This window comes from Clytia hemisphaerica, unplaced genomic scaffold, assembly GCF_902728285.1.
Source record: "Clytia hemisphaerica strain Z4C2 unplaced genomic scaffold, Clytia hemisphaerica genome assembly, whole genome shotgun sequence".
In the NCBI taxonomy this organism is placed as follows: domain Eukaryota; kingdom Metazoa; phylum Cnidaria; class Hydrozoa; order Leptothecata; family Clytiidae; genus Clytia; species Clytia hemisphaerica.
This window is the reverse complement of record NW_027103510.1, coordinates 906,974-924,953: the sequence shown is the minus strand read 5'-3', so window position 1 is coordinate 924,953 and position 17,980 is coordinate 906,974. Positions and strand designations below refer to the sequence as shown.

The 17,980-nt window shown below is 35.5% G+C and overlaps 2 protein-coding genes across 2 annotated transcripts in view; both read left to right on the top strand.

Moving 5' to 3' along the window:
- LOC136799018 (C2 domain-containing protein 5-like) overlaps nt 1–17,980 on the top strand; it is a 47,556-nt gene that overhangs the window by 25,614 nt on the left and 3,962 nt on the right. Inside the window, exons 20-25 of the mRNA XM_067055697.1 lie at nt 5,458–5,515; nt 5,892–5,945; nt 6,582–6,656; nt 7,573–7,638; nt 9,954–10,052; nt 10,705–10,803. Coding sequence (XP_066911798.1) covers nt 5,458–5,515; nt 5,892–5,945; nt 6,582–6,656; nt 7,573–7,638; nt 9,954–10,052; nt 10,705–10,803 — 451 coding nt within the window. The remainder of the gene's footprint in view (nt 1–5,457; nt 5,516–5,891; nt 5,946–6,581; nt 6,657–7,572; nt 7,639–9,953; nt 10,053–10,704; nt 10,804–17,980) is intronic.
- The window catches only part of LOC136799151 (C2 domain-containing protein 5-like), a 62,522-nt gene continuing 47,788 nt past the window's right edge, over nt 3,247–17,980 (top strand). Inside the window, exons 1-7 of the mRNA XM_067055859.1 lie at nt 3,247–3,272; nt 5,458–5,515; nt 5,892–5,945; nt 6,582–6,656; nt 7,573–7,638; nt 9,954–10,052; nt 10,705–10,803. Of these exons, the coding sequence (XP_066911960.1) occupies nt 3,247–3,272; nt 5,458–5,515; nt 5,892–5,945; nt 6,582–6,656; nt 7,573–7,638; nt 9,954–10,052; nt 10,705–10,803 (477 nt within the window). The remainder of the gene's footprint in view (nt 3,273–5,457; nt 5,516–5,891; nt 5,946–6,581; nt 6,657–7,572; nt 7,639–9,953; nt 10,053–10,704; nt 10,804–17,980) is intronic.

Genomic DNA, 17,980 nt, shown 5'->3' with positions numbered 1-17,980 from the left:
TAAAAAGAACATCCAAAGTTTTTGTTTCCTTCAGATGTTCTTAACTTTTTGAGCTTTAAGCCTAAAAAAGTTCTTAACATGTTCTCATTTTCATCATTTGTTTTAGAGTCCAGGAAGCCTTAAAATATTTTTCTTAACATTTTGTTCATCGAAACCTAATGTTTTCATATAAGTTTGTTCTGAAAAAAAATGTGTACACTGTATAAAGCATTGTGCTCTTCTTGTTTTGCATTGTGCTTATAAATGAACTAACAAGAAAGTTTGTTGTTTTCCAACAGTAACTATAATGAGCATATTGCCGTAGTTCCAAGAAATCTACATGACAATCTGAATAATCGAAAAAACAGACTAATTGTGTACATTTTACATAATCTTTCCAAAGGAAAAGAACTTACTGTATATACATTTTCACTGTTAAAGCATTTTTGACAACCAACTTAAGAACATTGATAGTACCACGTATTAAAATGTCAGCGTTGAGTATATTAGATGCGTTTGTGTATCCTCACGGTGACCCTATAACGTGGGCATACGTGAAATATTCATTTGAATCAGAATTATATCCACAGCAAGATGATGGCTCTTTTTGTGAACGAAGCCGAAATTCGCGTTGTTTGTACGAGAATGTTTTTGATGATGTCCCGCCCAATGAGATGAGCGTTTACCACCGTCCTTTACATGCAGAAAAATATGTCTTGGAAAGGTTGAGGATTAAATTATCCGATCTGGAGAGGCCTATTCGTGGCAATGTTACAATGTTCTTGAGTAAATCACCCTGTGTAGATAACAGTAGAGGTTTAAGCTCGTGTGTCTCCGAACTGGAAGATTTTTGTTCAGATTTCGATGATATTGAAGTTGATGTTGTTTACGCTTCTGATGAGCATAGTAATGGTCCATATTATACAAATAATAATCTGAATATATCTGATGGAGCTCTTTCGCTGCACTGGAAACAACTCATTAATGAAATGATTTACCTACTCCAACAAGAGGATGGTGTTGATAATAAGGTTACACGAAGACTTAAAGGCATCGCAAGAAAGAAGAACACTTCTGAAAATGAAATCCTAAATGTTTTGAAAAGCATTTTAAAGGATCATTTTTATTAAAGGAAAGGAAGAGAGAAAAGTTCGATTCGACAAATCAAATCATATTGTTTTTTTAAACTTTTTCAAGACGTTTTAATTAACTTGTCAACAAAAGGGACTTTTACCCCACCCTTTTTTACTATATTTCACAAAATGCACCCTGCACTTCAGGGATAGAGATTTTTCAGAGAATTAGTCGATATTTATACTATGTTTTGTAACTTTTCCACAATATAATAGCACAGTGTCGCATTAAAGATTTTTATTATGGTATTCGAACCCGGGGGGGGGGGGCACTTGGCAAAATTGGGTACGGGGAAGTGCCGCTGGTCAGGCTCTGATGATATCTGACACAGTCCCAAATTTACTAATTTTCAAGATGAGTATCTATTTGAAATATGTAAAATTATCGATTTTCCTTACTGACAGGGTCCCAAATATACAAGATATTTATATCTGACAGGGGCCACTTTTCAAACTCCAGCGGTATGTCCCCGTCGGCCGTCAATGTCAGTGCACCACCCCTCTCCCCCCAAGGATTCGAATCAATAATTTTTGTATATTCTTAACGTCCCATTAATTAGAATTGATTTAAAAAAATCATGTATTACTATGTTACCGAGTTTAATCTTTAAATTAAATGTTGTCTTGATATAATTCCTTGACTTCGTATTATAATTCAACTATGACATTCTTGTTTCTGTCAAATTTTGTAAATAAGAAACGTTGATTAAAAGTACTCTCCACGAAAATGAAGATTTACAATCATGGACATATATAATTGAGAAGAAAGGGATTTCCCGGCGAAATTTTAAACACCTCAAGTGATTTTAAGGGCCTTAAACTACAGTTGGAAAGTAGAGTTTTAACTCTTAAGACTTAGAACCTTTAGGATCTCAGGATTTAAAAGCTCAAAATTGTTTCGATCAGGCTTGAAATATAGCCTAGAAGCCACCGAACACCTCAAAAATCAAACTATTCAATGAAAGAAATTGGAAGTGCTATAGTAGCAATTCTCGCCCGAACTTTAAATTCTGAAAAACGTTAGAATACACTAAAATGTTAATATATTATTTCGACCAAGATTGTAGATGTAACTGAGAAAGCTTTGACGAAACTGAGAGATATCTTTTAAAAGCACAACTTACAAAATAATTGGGTAATTGTACTCTTGTTGGAACTTATCATTTTGAGGGGTTTAATAACAACAACCTACAAACAAGTTATTACAAGCTGTCCTGGTTTGTTCGGGCATGTTCCGTTTATCTGAGGACTCTCCCTCGTCACTCTCAAAATTTCAAAATTTGCTTAGAATTTTTAAAAGTTGATAAAAAAATGTACGTCTCTTACTTTCATAACGCAAAACTTAAAGTTTTGCCTTGTATGTAATGTATGTATGTAATCTAATGTTTCGGTGGGTTTCAGTATCAATAGCCATGTCTTACTTGTATTTTCACCTTACTTAAGTACTTCTGAAGGAATTCGTTACTTTTAGGATTTGTTTATGTGCTCTTTCTATTTCTATTGGAATACACGCTTTTTTTATGAGAATAGTGTACTTTGGATGAGGGTCAAGTATTCTTAAGAAAGTGCCAAAATTGAGGGTGAAATATTCTTAACGTATTCTTACTTTTTTAGACTTGACTTTTTTACAAACATGAGAAATGATCAATTTGAGAGTTTTGGACATTTCTTCCTAAAAGCTTCAGTTTTTCTCTAACAAAGGAAGTACATTTTTCTGTTAACCAAATACAAAATGACTGTATTCTTATTAAATTCTGTGAAATTCACCCAAGAGGGTATTCTTAGGGTAGTCTTACGATTTGGCCAATTTCCACCCTGATATTCTTATTATAGAAGATATTCTTATAAAAAAAAGCGTGTACCGTAATGTAGAAAAAAAAAACAATGAAAAAAAGTGGGAAAAACTTTAGCCCGTAATTTGTACTAATAATGTGCCCGGTGAAGAAATGACCGTAAAATTGTGTGTGAATTTATTTAACCCTATTTGCCCCCGTGGATAGGATTAGAATCGGAAATTTCGTGCTGACTTCATCAATTTCCCAAATTTCCCTCTGTTTAATTGTTCATGTAATATGATCGTAGGTTTTTGATCCAAGTAAAAAATCTGTTTGTGTTGTTTTCTGGCTACTTAAAAATGTCTTTATTTGTGAAAAGAGAAGGGTTAGACGTGAAGTGAAATCATTTCGCAAAATGTCAGCATTACACGCTTTTTTATAAGAATGGTGTAAATCCATTTCATCATGGATATTCTTAACTTTTTTGAGAAAATCATCCTAAAATATTCTTACAGCATTCTTAGGTTATGTAATTCAGACTAGATTTAACATTTAGTACATACATCTCAAGCATAAAATGGCATTTTTTTGAAAGGAGTGAGCCTTACTTGGGGGTAATTGACAATTTATAATTGAAAATGCTCTGCTAAAAATGACATTCTTAGCTTGAGTAGCAAAATTCCATGATGGTGACATTCTTAGCATATTCCTAATTTTTTGGTCATTTTCATCATGGACATTCTTATAAAGTGTATTCTTATAAAGAAAAGCAAAGCAAAGTACGAGCGATGGACGTTTTTGTTTATCCCATTGGTCAGCCTGTTACTTGGGCATGTGTTCAGTTTAGGTTTGTCTCGGATAATCACCATCAGGTTCAGTCTTACTTTTGCGAAAGAAGTCGTAATTCAAGTTGCTTACATGAAGATGTCTCCAATGTCCCTTATAATGAAAAATGGGTATATCAAAAACCATTACATGCTGAAAAATACGTGATAAGGCGATTAAGGGTGAAACTTCGCTCCTTAAAAAATCCCAGAGGACATGTGAATCTGTTCTTAAGCAAATCGCCGTGTACTTTTCGAAAAAATTCTTGCTTAAACGAGTTGCAGATGTTTTGTTCCAACTTTCGAAATATTCATGTCACTTTGGCATACGCTTCTGACCAGCATCGTAACGCACCTTATTACAGAATCATACCAGAAATTTGTCGTTATCAGATGAAACCGACTCATATCTTCACTGGGGGTTGCTTATCCATACAGTGATCAATATATTGAAGTATCAAGGTGTTGGTGGTCGAGTTCTGTACAGGTTGAAAGGGATCTGTAGTAAAGTCGAAGATTGTGAGACATCTGAATCTGAAATCCTCTACATTCTAAAAAGCATTCTACACCAACATTATTACCGTTAGGTGACTGATATTATGTCGGATTCAAATAAACTCTGGTTTTTACTATCAACATTTGCATTTTTTTCAAACTATTCTAATTTATTTGAATTTGGGGAAAAAAAGTTCTTCAAAATACCCCATTGAAAATTAGAAATTTTTTAAAATCCTCCCCTGGAAATATTTGTCCAGCCCCTGTATGGATATGAATTGAAGATACCCAATACACTATATGATACGATTGATATGATGCCGATGATAATGTTAAGGACGAACTCCTCTATGGTGTAAAAAGCGAATCCCAACGCTGACAGACAAACAAATTAGAGTTACGCAAAATACAATATACAACAACCTGAACGAAATTGAGAGGGCGGTGCGGAAGCAAGACTGAGCCTATTGATTGATTTGATGATTCAGAAATAAATATTTGAATTTTATTAATTTTTTTTTTTTTTAACCCCTTTTTAGTAATTATTGTTGTGAAAAGATTTGTCTTGTATTTCTTCTGGATTGAAAATTATTTTAAAGTTGTTTGAAATCATCCTATTAGAACCCACACTGTAGTTCTCCATATTCCCTTCCACACGCATGATTATTTGTTCCGAGGGCCGGCGAAACTGGGGGCTTGGGGGGCTATAGCCCCCCCCCACTTTTTTGCAAAAAAAAGAGAGAAAGAGAAGGCGAGAAAAAAAAAGTTGGTAGAGAGTTTGTGTCGACTCGAGAGCATCGCTTTAATTACTTTGGGCAATTTTAATTTTGATTACGCTTACTGTCAGTTAAAAGCATACTCTGAATTTACTTTTACTTATGAATTTTGAACATGTAAAAGTCCGCTTTATTTACTTACAGGATTATCAGTATAAAAAAGACACCTAACTTCTTTGATTTTTTAATTTCAATAACTTCATAAAAATTAAATTTAGACCACTTCAAAGCCTATGTAGAGTACCATGATTTCAAAAATTTTCCGGCCCGTCCGCCCCAACCATGGTGGGGCCTCCTTAGTCACTATATCATTTAGCCCCCTCACTTTTAAAACCGATTCGCCGGCCCTGGTTCCTCAACACTAAAAAACAACTCCTTACATAAAAAGCTGTGAAGGTACCCAGGCTCTTTTAGTTTCCTTGCATTCAGGAAAAGACGTTACCCATAACGGTAGATTTGTTTTCTCTTTCAACAGGGTTGTTCGACTGAAGAAGAAAGAAAAAGGTGAGAGTGACGCTGAAAATGTTAGCCAGGTAAGAAAAATAATGGATAATAAGAATTGGTGTTTGATTTTTTCAACAATAAAAAAAAGACAGATAGCTTACTTATGCATTCTTTAAAATACCAAAACAATTGAACACAATAGGTGGGCCATACTTAGGACCCATGACAAAAATTTCCTGAGTGGAATTTTTTGGCTCTTTCGAAAGAAGAATGTGTTCAAATACTTTTTGAGAGGGGGTAATCAATAAGGCCAAGGAAATTTTTATTGGCAAAAGACTGAAGTCACAAGCAAAAGTCGGAGTAATTCTGCCGTTTCTCTCTCTTCTCAAGCCCGCAAATTGCTGATAATAAAAATGAACGTTATCGATTTTTTTACATAACCCTAATCGTATACATCTATTTTAGATTTTACCGTTTTTGGAGTTCGATTTGCATCAACAATTGATTAACAAGTTAAAGGTACTTTTAGATGTCCTTTGTTTTTGTTTCTAATCTGTAAAACTGTGATAATGTTTATGTTAGATTGGCTTCTTCCAGAAAACAGTTAGGGACACTGGAAAGTTGTCAAAAATTGCAAGGTCCAATTATCAATTTCAATGTTCATTGTTTGGTTTGATGCATGTCTAGGCGCAATCATGTGCTCAGACGGTAAAAGTTGGAGGTTCCCTTACTCTTACGTGCCAAATAAACGGGGGGAGGGGGGTTGAAAATTTTCGAGAATTATAATAAACGGAGGGGGACCTAATTGCCGGGGGGCTGGAAATTGTTCTGAAAACCCAAAAATAAAGTAAATATAGGCTTTTTGGAACAAAATAAGGGGACTTCTTTTTGCCAACTGAAAATATTCTTAGAAATCAATAAATGGGGGGGGGGTCCTAATAAGGTCCGAGGGGGGGGGGGCGTTGGAAAATTTTCGAAAAATTAACAAGCGAGGTGGGGGGGGGGGGTTTATTTGGCACCTAAGAGTATCATTGTAAATCAAGGAAATAATTTATTCCAATTGACCCCAGAATTGGTATCTTGAACAAGCCCATTCAACTATTTGATTTGATAATAAGTTGATTTCTAAAATTTTCTCCATTCTTCATTGATAAGGTCAAAGGAATGAACGCAGTGTTCGGTTTGAAGACGAGGCTGTCAATCGGCGAAGAAATCATCATTGCAGTTACAGTGAGTGATAATTTGCATACCGACCTCTTACTACATTGAGCTGATAATTTTTTTCATGATATTAATGATGCAATGTTTTCCACGGAAAGACCCCAAGAGTGGCAAATTTAAACTGGATAAAAGTTGTATAAAATTTGCCACTGCTGGCAAAAACCGGGGTCTTTCTGTCGAAAACATCACGTCACGAATATCATGAATCGTTGAAGTATCAGTTTTAGAAAATAAAAGGGCAGCCATAACTTTGCTAAAACGAATATTAATACACACAATTTTTTTAATACAATAATGACCGGTCGCAAGCTCGGTCGTTACTTGACCTCGGGCAATATTTCTCAGTACAGCCCGAAAAAAACCGGTCATTATTGTATTTGTTAACCGTTTCCTTCAGCTTCGATTGATTTTGAGCGCTTTATCCAGGAAAAAAAGCGAAATAAAGCAGAAAAAACAAGCGAAAAGAGATAAAAAATTGCTATAATTTCTGACGTCAGAAATAAAAAATGAGAGAAATGATGTCAACGCATTGTTCATTTTCCTTTGAAAAAGTGACGTCACAATGAATTTTCCTAACGACGGGCAACTCTGGACATAGTAGGCCCGTCGTCATGCGAAAAGAACCAATTGCATTGCGCAAAAAGTCATGTAGCCCGCTTCGAAAAAGTAACCGGTTAACAATATATAATAACAAACCATATAGGAACATTTGAAGGCTTTGTGGACTTTAAAACAACCGATTTCTTAAAAAAATGTTCCAAAATATTCAAAAAAAGTGGCGAAAATAAGAACATTTTAAAAACATTTTTAGGTTTAAAACTCAAAAAGTTAAGAAGAACATCGGAACGTGTATAATTTTCTTGTCTATTTCTATTCTAGTGTTTATTTAAGCTTCAGAACTGTAATTTTTCATTGTTTACCTTAGACTGGAACAGCAGTATATCTATCCGCCCTTCCGCCACCACCTGTTATCGTTTTAACATCAAGGGCAGTAAGTTGTATTCTATTAAAACATGTGAATATTTGTAAGAATATGAAGCTGAAATTTTTTGAAATATCTAAACAAAAGAATATTGTTATTCTCAGATTTCGAAAACTTTAACTCTATTAGCCCCAGTTGTGGGTAGAATCTACTATGTTGGTGTTCTTTTGTGTATGTCTCGGAGAATAAATTTTAAAACAACTTGAAACTTTCTGACTTTTAATAAAATCTTATTAAGAGTACTAGTACTAATTTCCAGGGCCATATGTCCTCTAGGTCAGCTTCTGAAGTATTGATCCAATCATATTCAAATTTTGACAGGTGATAACAATGTATTAACAATGTCCTTCCAACTCCAGTTTAACGCGTTTAAAAATCATTTGTGGTGTTTAAAATTTCACAGGGAAATCCTTCCCTTTGTCTCAAATATTTTTTGTGGGATTGTAGTTCTGAGTTAGTCGTCTGGCATGCTAGAATATTAGGCTTTTTCAGAATTTTTTTTTACCCCACTGTTGAGGATATTGATTTTTCGAAGTATCGAACTATCCTATCCTACTTTATTAGTAGAGACCCCCGGGATATCCACTCTTAAAAATATGCTCAACCCCCTGGATATCCTCTCTTATAAAGATGCTTACCCCTGGATTAGCCTAGTTAACTAAGCCCGTATTCACAAGGCTAGGACACACGGCTTATGGCAATATAGCGTTTTTATTATATTTATTACATTTTTTATATTTACGGATTTTAAGTTTGCCTTGGAATACTGGCTTAGGGAAAGGGCGCGTTCATAATATGAACGCAGGATTCGGTGAGCTTCTGATTGGTCAGAGTGGGTCACGTGGTAAAAAATCGGGAGTTTTCGTGAGCGATAGAAGTTTATAATTATTTTATCAGAAAACGAGTATAAGAGGATGAGACTCATTGAATGCAAGATCTTTCTTCGATTATATTATGATGTGAGACTATTACCATGAGAGAGCCGAGAGATATATTTGGACTACTGTATCAGAAAAAGTTTTCAAGACCTGATCCCGACCTGATAGTGCTTCTCTTGTTTTTGGGAAGAATTGAACTAATGAAGAAAAAAGAATGCTGTTCGTCGTAAAGACAGCAAAAGTTGCTTGTTTCCAGAATGGCAAATAATAAAGTAAAGATTTGTGATTGAACGTTGACTATCGTATGTGGCAATATATAAGAGAGAGTACTTGTACAGATCCTATGCTGTAGTTCTGTATTCTGATTGGATTGCATGAGATGATATTGTATTATACCGTAATGGATAGATGATAGACAGTTCTTGGTTTTTGACTGGTTGTGGTTTCTTGTTGTTTTATGAATTTGAGACTTTATGCTCGATTTTACAGACAATGACATCTTTCGTTTTCGAAGAACATAAAACTGTCGGTGCTTATTTTCAGTGACAGCTATACGAATTCAAGACTCAAGAAAAGGTTTTTTTGAGGGGGGGGGGTTGATTACATTGTTTTGTATACGGTATTTTAGCCTGCTAGTCTAAAGTAATTTTTATTTATTTTGTTGAAGGTTATTTTTAAGATGAGCTTTGTAAAAATCATACAAAATACTTTTATGTCAAATCACAAAATTATCACTCAAGAAACGAATTTGTCTCTTGTTGACTGTTCCATAAAACACGAACATAACTTTTTGAAAAAAATGAACAAATTTTTCCTTCACTCTCCATCGGCACACTTTACAATAGAATTTCATTTTATATTTTACAAAAGGAGCGCATAAACTGTAAGACGGAGAGTTTATTTATCTAATCTTACAATAAGAGCCAATCAGAAGATAGAAAAAAACAAAATAAAAAAATTCTAAATAATGTTTTGATATTATGTTCTGTGTGTGGTGTGATTTCATATTTTTGATATGAAACGAATTAAGTCAACGACGAATAATTATGCAAATTATGTGAGTTTACGTTATCCCTCGCCGCGAAATTTGAATTGTCGCTGTTGTCAGTTGATAAGCTACCGAGTTTACTGTCCCTAAGCTAGTTATTCAGTCACAACTTAACCATCAGATTTATCCAAGTGACTGAATCAAACTAGCTTAGATTTCTAGGCTACCCCTGGATATCGTATTTTTTATTTGAAAAGACACTTTATCCCCTGGATAGCCGCTCCCTTGTAGATATTTAACCCCCTGGATATCCACTTTTGAACAAAAATCGTTAACCCCCTGGATATCCAATATCCTCAACAGGGGGCACAGACTATTTCTGAAAAAGCCCAATGTTACATTGGAAGTTTATCGATGTAAACAGATGTAAACCAAAAGTTTCAAAATAATTGCTTTAGGATGCACACAAAGAAAAGGACGAGTTTTCAGACATGCAAACAAAGTTGATGGCAATCACGAAACATAATAAAGAATTCTTTAATCTCTCAGATATTCAGGTAAGTAATTCAAATTATAAGGTATTTACGATTTGTTTGTTTGTTTGTTTGTTTGTAATTGTTAATCGTTGACATAAAAAAAAATAGCTAACTATACAAGTCAACCTATTTACAACTTATATAGTTCTTAAATGAAGCCGACACCATCAATGTACACTTTACATATTCTACACAGACATAACGTTGGTTTCAAATGCTTAATTTTGTCTTTAAATTCAATAAGATGTCGAAGTTCTTGGGGAACTAATTCCCTTATATTTGGGCCTTGATAAGATAGAGACTCCTCACCATGGAACACTGTTACGATGACAAGGATGTTTCTTCAGGATCGTTAAACGATTAACCGTTTTATCTGAACCTATCATAAATTTTCTAAAATTAATGAACGGATCTCATTCTTTGATTCTTCAAGATACGATTTGTTGGGATTCATTTTGAGAAAATGGCTTTAATTATAATGTATACTTTTTTCCTGCGACACTGGTTCCTTGCACCGATCTGGACAAGAGCTTGAAATAAGACATCGGATGATCTTAAGCACTATTTTAGAGATTCTTGGGCTTGAATAAAACTTTTTATCTACAGAATAGACTAATGTTGGATCTAACTTCTCATAATTAGTGAAAAATGTTCAATTCATTTATCCTCACAGGACCATCATCATAAATCTACAGACGAGAATAACGAACCGAAAGAAAAAGGTCGGAAACTGGATCTTCTAATTGACGGAAAAGAATCTTACGTATTCGAGGTTAGTACTTGTTATTTTTTACAAGAACAAATTATATAAGAACATAAAGACATCGATGGCCAGAAATATTAAGAACAAGTTAAGAACAAATTTTCAGACCTTACTACACCCGACTTCTTAGGAAGATGGACACAAATAATCACAAAACGGTGAAAATGAGAACATGCTAAGAACGTTTTTATTGTAAATTTGGATTTTCTTTTAAAAAAACGTGTTACTTATTCTCAACTCATTTTGTCCTACAACTTTTTTGATATTTTGAGACATGACAACTTTAACCCTCTCCCTCTCCCTCGCGCGAAGGAGTTTCTAAACATCGACCAGAAATCGCGACCACGACCAGCAACCACGACCGGCGACCAGATAAATTTGGGTTATCGAGTTTATTTGCTCTCTCCACCGTAGAGAATGTCTAAATCAAGTCCTCAGAATACTATAAAGTAACCTTTGAAGTAACCAGTCATTTTCTTGACAAAGTGACACAATTTGACAAAAATATTGACAGGGCCATTAAGTATGATGTCTGTAAACTTTGTTACACCGAATATTTTAATTTCGCTGAATGAGATGTCTTTAGTATGAATAGATAGAACTTGTCAGTAGGAAAAAATTGGGAAGTCCAGTTTTAGAGATATGAATCTAATCAATTATTCTTTTGTCTATATGTTGACAAAATGACTAATTTCGACAGAAATAGCAACCTGACGATGAAATACAAAGCTTCTCAAACCAATTTCAAAAAATTTTACTCCGCTAATTATTTTGATGCTGATAATACAAAAGGATAGAAATTGACACCATAACCAAGCTCCAAAAGCGTCGAAATGGTTGTTTTATGCATAGGGCATGTGGCTACTAAAGAGATGAGACATGGTGAGCTTACTCTTCAATATGATATATTCAAATGCTAAGAAGAGACACTCTACGTTGGAGAAAGAGAAAAACCTCAATAACCCAAATTTATCTGGTCGCCGGTCGTGGTCGCGGTCGCCGGTCGTGGTCGCCATTTCTGGTCGATGTTTAGAAACTCCCCTCGCGCGAGCAGAAATTTTGAAAAAGTCTTTTTGTTTATTCTCCTCTGTCAACATAAAAGCCACGCCTCCTGTCTATCTCATAAAAAAATTATATCTTTTTTATCTATCGCACTATTTTTCCGATAGTATTAAGGGCTACATACACTACACAATATATTGTCAAGCAATATATTGATGATATATTGCTGAATGTCGGCAATATATTGAAAAGGGCATACCGGATAAGTGGGATGGGGGAACCTGGGAACCTAAAGTGGGAACCTAAATGAACACCTGAAAAGTGGGATGGGGGAACCTAAGTGGGAACCTAAATGAACACCGGAAAAGTGGGATGGGGGAACCTAAGTGGGAACCTAAATGAACACCGGAAAAGTGGGATGGGGGAACCTAAGTGGGAACCTAAATGAACACCGGAAAAGTGGGATGGGGGAACCTAAGTGGGAACCTAAGTGGGAACCTAAGTTGTTTAATTATTAATAGAATTGAAATATTTTTCTTTAAAAACAAATACATAAAGATAAGAAAGATATTATATGCAATGAAAGAATAACCTTTTATCATAATGAGAGAGAGAGAGAGAGATGTACCATCCCACATGGGGAATTGGCCCAACCCCAGGACAGCATTCACTATCTTAGGATAGGGAAATCATCGCGCTTATCAGACTCTGCCGATCCTATGTTCGCGACACACAGAACCGATGGTGTATAGCAACGATACTCGATCAGGACGGGAGAACTATGCGTTCTCGCAAGTCTGACCCTATGAATTTCGTCACCACACCACATTGCCTGATATATCTCCCCACACTCTTGTATCAGAGTAGTGGTACCCAATTCCCCTCACATGGCATGGGTTGACCCGGGCGAAGGTACATTCACTTGCCAAGTGAATCGTAGTGACACGGTGGGTATCGAACTCGGGCCTCCCAGGCGGGAGTCAAGGATGATAACCACTATACCACTACGCCTTTATCATAATGACAACACCAGTTATTTAGTTTTTACATTACGGTTCGCAAACAATAATGTTGAAAATAAAACAAAGGGAATTTATTTATTCAATTAGCTCAAAAAAGCATATTTATTTATCAGCAGTTTTATAGTGCATCTTTTTGAAAGGTTCTTTTTAGTAAATTGACTTAATTGACTTTAAACTTTAAACCGTCATATCTTCAAATCTAGAAGGAATTAGAAGTTCGTTCATAGCTCGATGGATAACTTAGAGCCTCTTCTTTCTTTTGCACGGATCTAATTTGCTTGAATACAGAATCTAGTAAAACATTATTTACGATCTAGTTTTTGTCATCTCTTGATGCAATACACATTGTTTTTTATTAGCAGCTCCAATCTTCGGGTCAGGGCTGGGGTCGCTTAGCATTTAACGGATTCTAGCTCGTTTTTCTTTCTGTACCAACCAAACAGTACAGCGTGTGAATACACTTCATTAATTAAAAATGTTTGATAGTAAAATTGAACATATTGCACGGCTTGCTACGTTTCAATACACATAAGCATAGATCCAGGGGGGGGACTCAAGGTAAACGACCTACCGTACGTGCGGCCCTTTTTACCAAGCTTCCCAAAGTACACTGTAAGGGTGGAAATGAGCAAAAATGAGAATAAGTGCACTCTAAGGGTTTAAAATTTGGTCAAAGGACTGGCTTTCAGAATTTCATCCGAACAAGTGTCATGTTTTAACACTGGGTAAATTTAGGAACATCTAATATGTCCATCCCTATACCATAGCAGGATCTGTTCTAGAACATGTTGACCAAGAAAAAGATCTAGGAGTGATAATCGATAGTGACCTGACCTTTGAAGCCCATATATTCAGTAAAATCAAGAAAGCTAACTCTATCGTTGGCTTGATTAGCAGGAGCTTCGAATTTCTCTCACCAGATATGTTTCGAACGCTTTTCATTGCATTTGTCAGACCCCATTTGGAATATGCACATATAGTATGGTCTCCAAGGCTAATCAAACATATCAATGCAATCGAGGGCGTCCAACGAAGAGCTACAAGGCTAGTTAGTTGCTATAGAAACTACTCATACGAAGATCGGCTACGACTCATCAATCTACCTAGCCTAAAGAACAGGCGGCAAGTTGGTGATATGGTGGAAGTTTTCAAGAACCTCCACATTTATGACGAGTCTATAAGATCAGAGAAATTTAACTCCTCGAACACGACCACGACGTCAGCATGATTACGAGCTTCAAAGGAACTTTGCTAATGACGGTATGAGAGGCTACCAAAGCAACTCTCTTTTTTACAGAAGTGTGAAACCTTGGAATGATCTAGAAGAAGATATTGTTGAAGCACCATCCTTACAAGTCTTCAAAGAGCGTTTGATAAAAGAAAGGAAGAAAAAACTTTATTAAATGTAAAATCAAAAGTTCTGTTTCATAGAGGTCAATAGACCTGCGAAATATATTGCTATAAAGAAAAAAAATAAAAAAAATAAATAAATAAAAAATTAGGTTCCCACTTTAGGTTCCCACTTAGGTTCCCCCATCCCACTTTTCCGGTGTTCATTTAGGTTCCCACTTAGGTTCCCCCATCCCACTTTTCAGGTGTTCATTTAGGTTCCCACTTAGGTTCCCCCATCCCACTTTTCAGGTGTTCATTTAGGTTCCCACTTAGGTTCCCCCATCCCACTTTTCAGGTGTTCATTTAGGTTCCCACTTTAGGTTCCCGGGTTCCCCTATCCCACTTATCCGGTATGCCATTGAAAAGGTGTCTGCAATATATTGTCAACTCGATTTGCTATATTCCAACAATAAAGGGGGGATTGTTTACAGAAAGAAAATTCCTTTTTATAATAGAGTACCAGTTGTTTACTTCGTACATTACGGTCCGCAAACCATATTGTCGAATATTGTTCGTCAATATATTGTGTAGTCTAAGTAGCCCTTAACTTGTGTTGGGTTTGGTCGGGCGAGTCTTTTGTCGTAGCCAGCCTATAAACTATGCTTTGTTAAGCGAGAAAGTATTTTCCGACCCCTTACAGAAACAGCTTTTATCTTTGGTCGAATCGAACAGTTTTTCACAAGTGGCATAGTTTAATCTCCAAAAATCAAGCCTGCTCTGAGAACACAAATTTGTTCGAGTTGATGAGAGTTCAAGTATGGAGTAAGGTTTATAAGCCATTGTTAACGTAAGGGACGAGAAATTTTATTCAAATTAAGGAGACATTCAAGTGATATAGAGGATCCTCTATCGTATCATTGTTTTTTAAAGCCAGGTTTATGATATTTGAATTGCTCTAAAAAAAGCTGAGCTTGCGAAAATATTGCAATTGTTAGAACGAACCATCAAAACAAAACAGCGCACGCTACTTCAGTTGATTATTTCATTTGGCTTTGAAAATGTCTTCTTTCTAAAATTCCTTAATGCAGACTAGAACGCCTTGACGTTGAAAATGTTGAATGAGAGTTGAATGAATGAGAGGTTTTGTTTTTAAACAAGAGTGATATCGTTTGCTTACTCATCAATTTTAATTTACAAGCTTTTCGATATTGAATTGACACGGATGTGGAGCAAGATTGGTCAGAAAGAAGAAAAGAGAAACCCTTTTTGTTTATATTAGCACAATATAACAATAGGTAGACACTGACCTGATATGGCCCATGTGTCTGATATGAAACGGGAACACTTCTGTAAAAAGAAAACCTTTACAGTGGATGGTCTGCATGTTTAACGGTCTAAATAAATGGTATGCAATGTTGATGCAAGACCAGCAAGTAGCTTCATATATGTATAGATTGGCTTTAAAACCCTTCAAACCCGGTCGACTGTATACACGTTCGAAATTTGCCAATATACCGAATCCCAGACTTTTGCCCATGTAATATAAAAGGGCATAAACCAAATGCTTTAAGAAAGAGTATAAAAATAGTCTTCTAATGAGGCCCCCCCAGCGGTTGGCGTGATGGCGTGATGGAGGGTTTTTCGTGGCGTGATGGCGTGAAAATGAAGTGCCGGCGTGATCGTGAAATCTAGTTTTTTTTGGCGTGATGGCGTGAAATTTGCAGTTCAGCGTGATAGTGAAAATTATATTTATTAGTTTAATCGTATTTCTATGTCCATTTTAGCCAATTTAGGAGGGTTTAAATTTCAAAATTTTCTTGGTCGGCCCCAACTATGGTGGGGCCTCCTATAGGGCCTCCTATAGATCTCATTTTAAAACATAAAAGAAACGGTGCAAACAGTTCTATTCATCTGCCATTTATCCTTGTACTTACGATTGTTTTTAGCAGAATAGAATAGCTTCAAAATAATAAAGTCGAATGCTATGAGAGGGTCAAAAATTGAAAACCATGGTTGCGCTTCCTCCGTAACTAACATTTTCCTCTCACATCAGGTCCTTTATTTCAAGAGAACATACATTTGTAGCAAAGGCTTAAACAGAAAGAAGCCACAGTTTTATTATGAGGTGTAATTTTAAGCAGATTGATCAAAGGAATCCTATGAGTAAATGAGGGCAATTTTATCCATACTAAATTGAAAATTTCTCCCGTCGGCGCAAACCATGGTTGCGCCTCCTCGTTTCCCTTTTGAAAACTATTCACGCTAATTCACAATTAATGCCCATGGGTCCCGCCAACGGGGGACCAGGGGGTATGGCCCCTCATGTTACTTGTACTTTTAAAAGATTTCCATTATTTTTACATGAATTATTTTTCAAATTGAATTGAAATGGGTCCTAAAATAGCACTTTAAACCCTTCAAAATTCAAAAATTTTCTCCTTTATCCAACCATGGTGGGCTTTGTCAATTTACTCAAATATACCTCAGCCTTCAAACCGGTGCCCTTTGATGTGACCAGTTGTCCAACAATTTTTGATATGCATAAGTCAAGATTAAGTCATAAGTCATTTTTCCTATCGAAAATACCCAAAAAAACTCTGTGTAAAACCCCTGTGTATTACTAAAAATAGAAAAACAGAGATCAAATTTCTTCCAGATTTTTCGGGTGTTTTCGATAGGAAAAATGATATAATCTTGACTTACGCATATGAGAATGCCGAAAAACTGATTGACGACCAAACACACATATTTGTGGGCACAAATTAAGTTTATATAACAAAATATGAGCGTGAAAACTAAATTTTCTAGGCGTAATGGCGTGAAATCGAAAAAAATTGGCGTGATCGTGAAAATCAAATTTTTCAGGCGTGATGGCGTGAAATCGAAAAAAAATTGGCGTGATGGCGTGAATTTTGGGTCCGCTGGGGGGCCTCTCTAATGGTACAAAAAAAATGGTGTCAAAAAAAAACGCGCCTATTTTTCGATTTTTGGCGTACAAATTTCTATTGAACAAAGATAAATGAATTTTTTAGAGAAGATTTAAAATTTAATTTTTTACCCTTGGTGAAAATTATACATTTGTATGTTCATTTAAAGTGACTTTATGATAATTCCGCTGACTTAGGTCAATTTTTCATTGTTCACGGATTTTCATAGTTGAATTTTCCAATATGGAACAAGGAACAAAACTACGCTTCGTTTTTACGCTCTTATTTTGTCTCGCTACTTTTAAAACATTAAAATGGCATCATTTTTTCATTTCATAGGTTAAGTTTTGTTCCAAGGTCAATATTTGATAGATTCTAGCTAGTTCCAACCAAGCCATTTTTAACGTCAAATGCGACGACAAAAAAAAAGACTTTCAAATCGTTAATGGTGCAGAAATGAACCGTTGTTATTATCTTTTGTACAGCAAAATTCTTAGGTTTTCAGTTAAAGTGTTTTGCAAAATGTTAAAGAAGCAGAACAGAGCTTGTAGAATATAATATGATTGATTAAATAATGGAAATTAAACGAATTGGTGAAATTTTGTTTTGCTAAGAAATGCTTTACATTGCCTTGAACACCTTGAGATGTTACCATAACACTGCGAAAAGATTCCCAAAACCCCTTTAATTTGAAAACAAGATAAGTTTGACATTAAAAAATTTTGGTTTAGTAGGAATATTCCCTTCTACATCTAGCTTAAACTTCAATTTCACTTTAAAACGGTTTTTACAGCTGATAGGAAAGCTAGAATTTAAAGGTTTGACGTCTTCTTTGACGTCAATTAATTGCTACTGTAAACAACTCAAAAAGTAGTGATCTTGCGAGAATATTCATAACTTTAA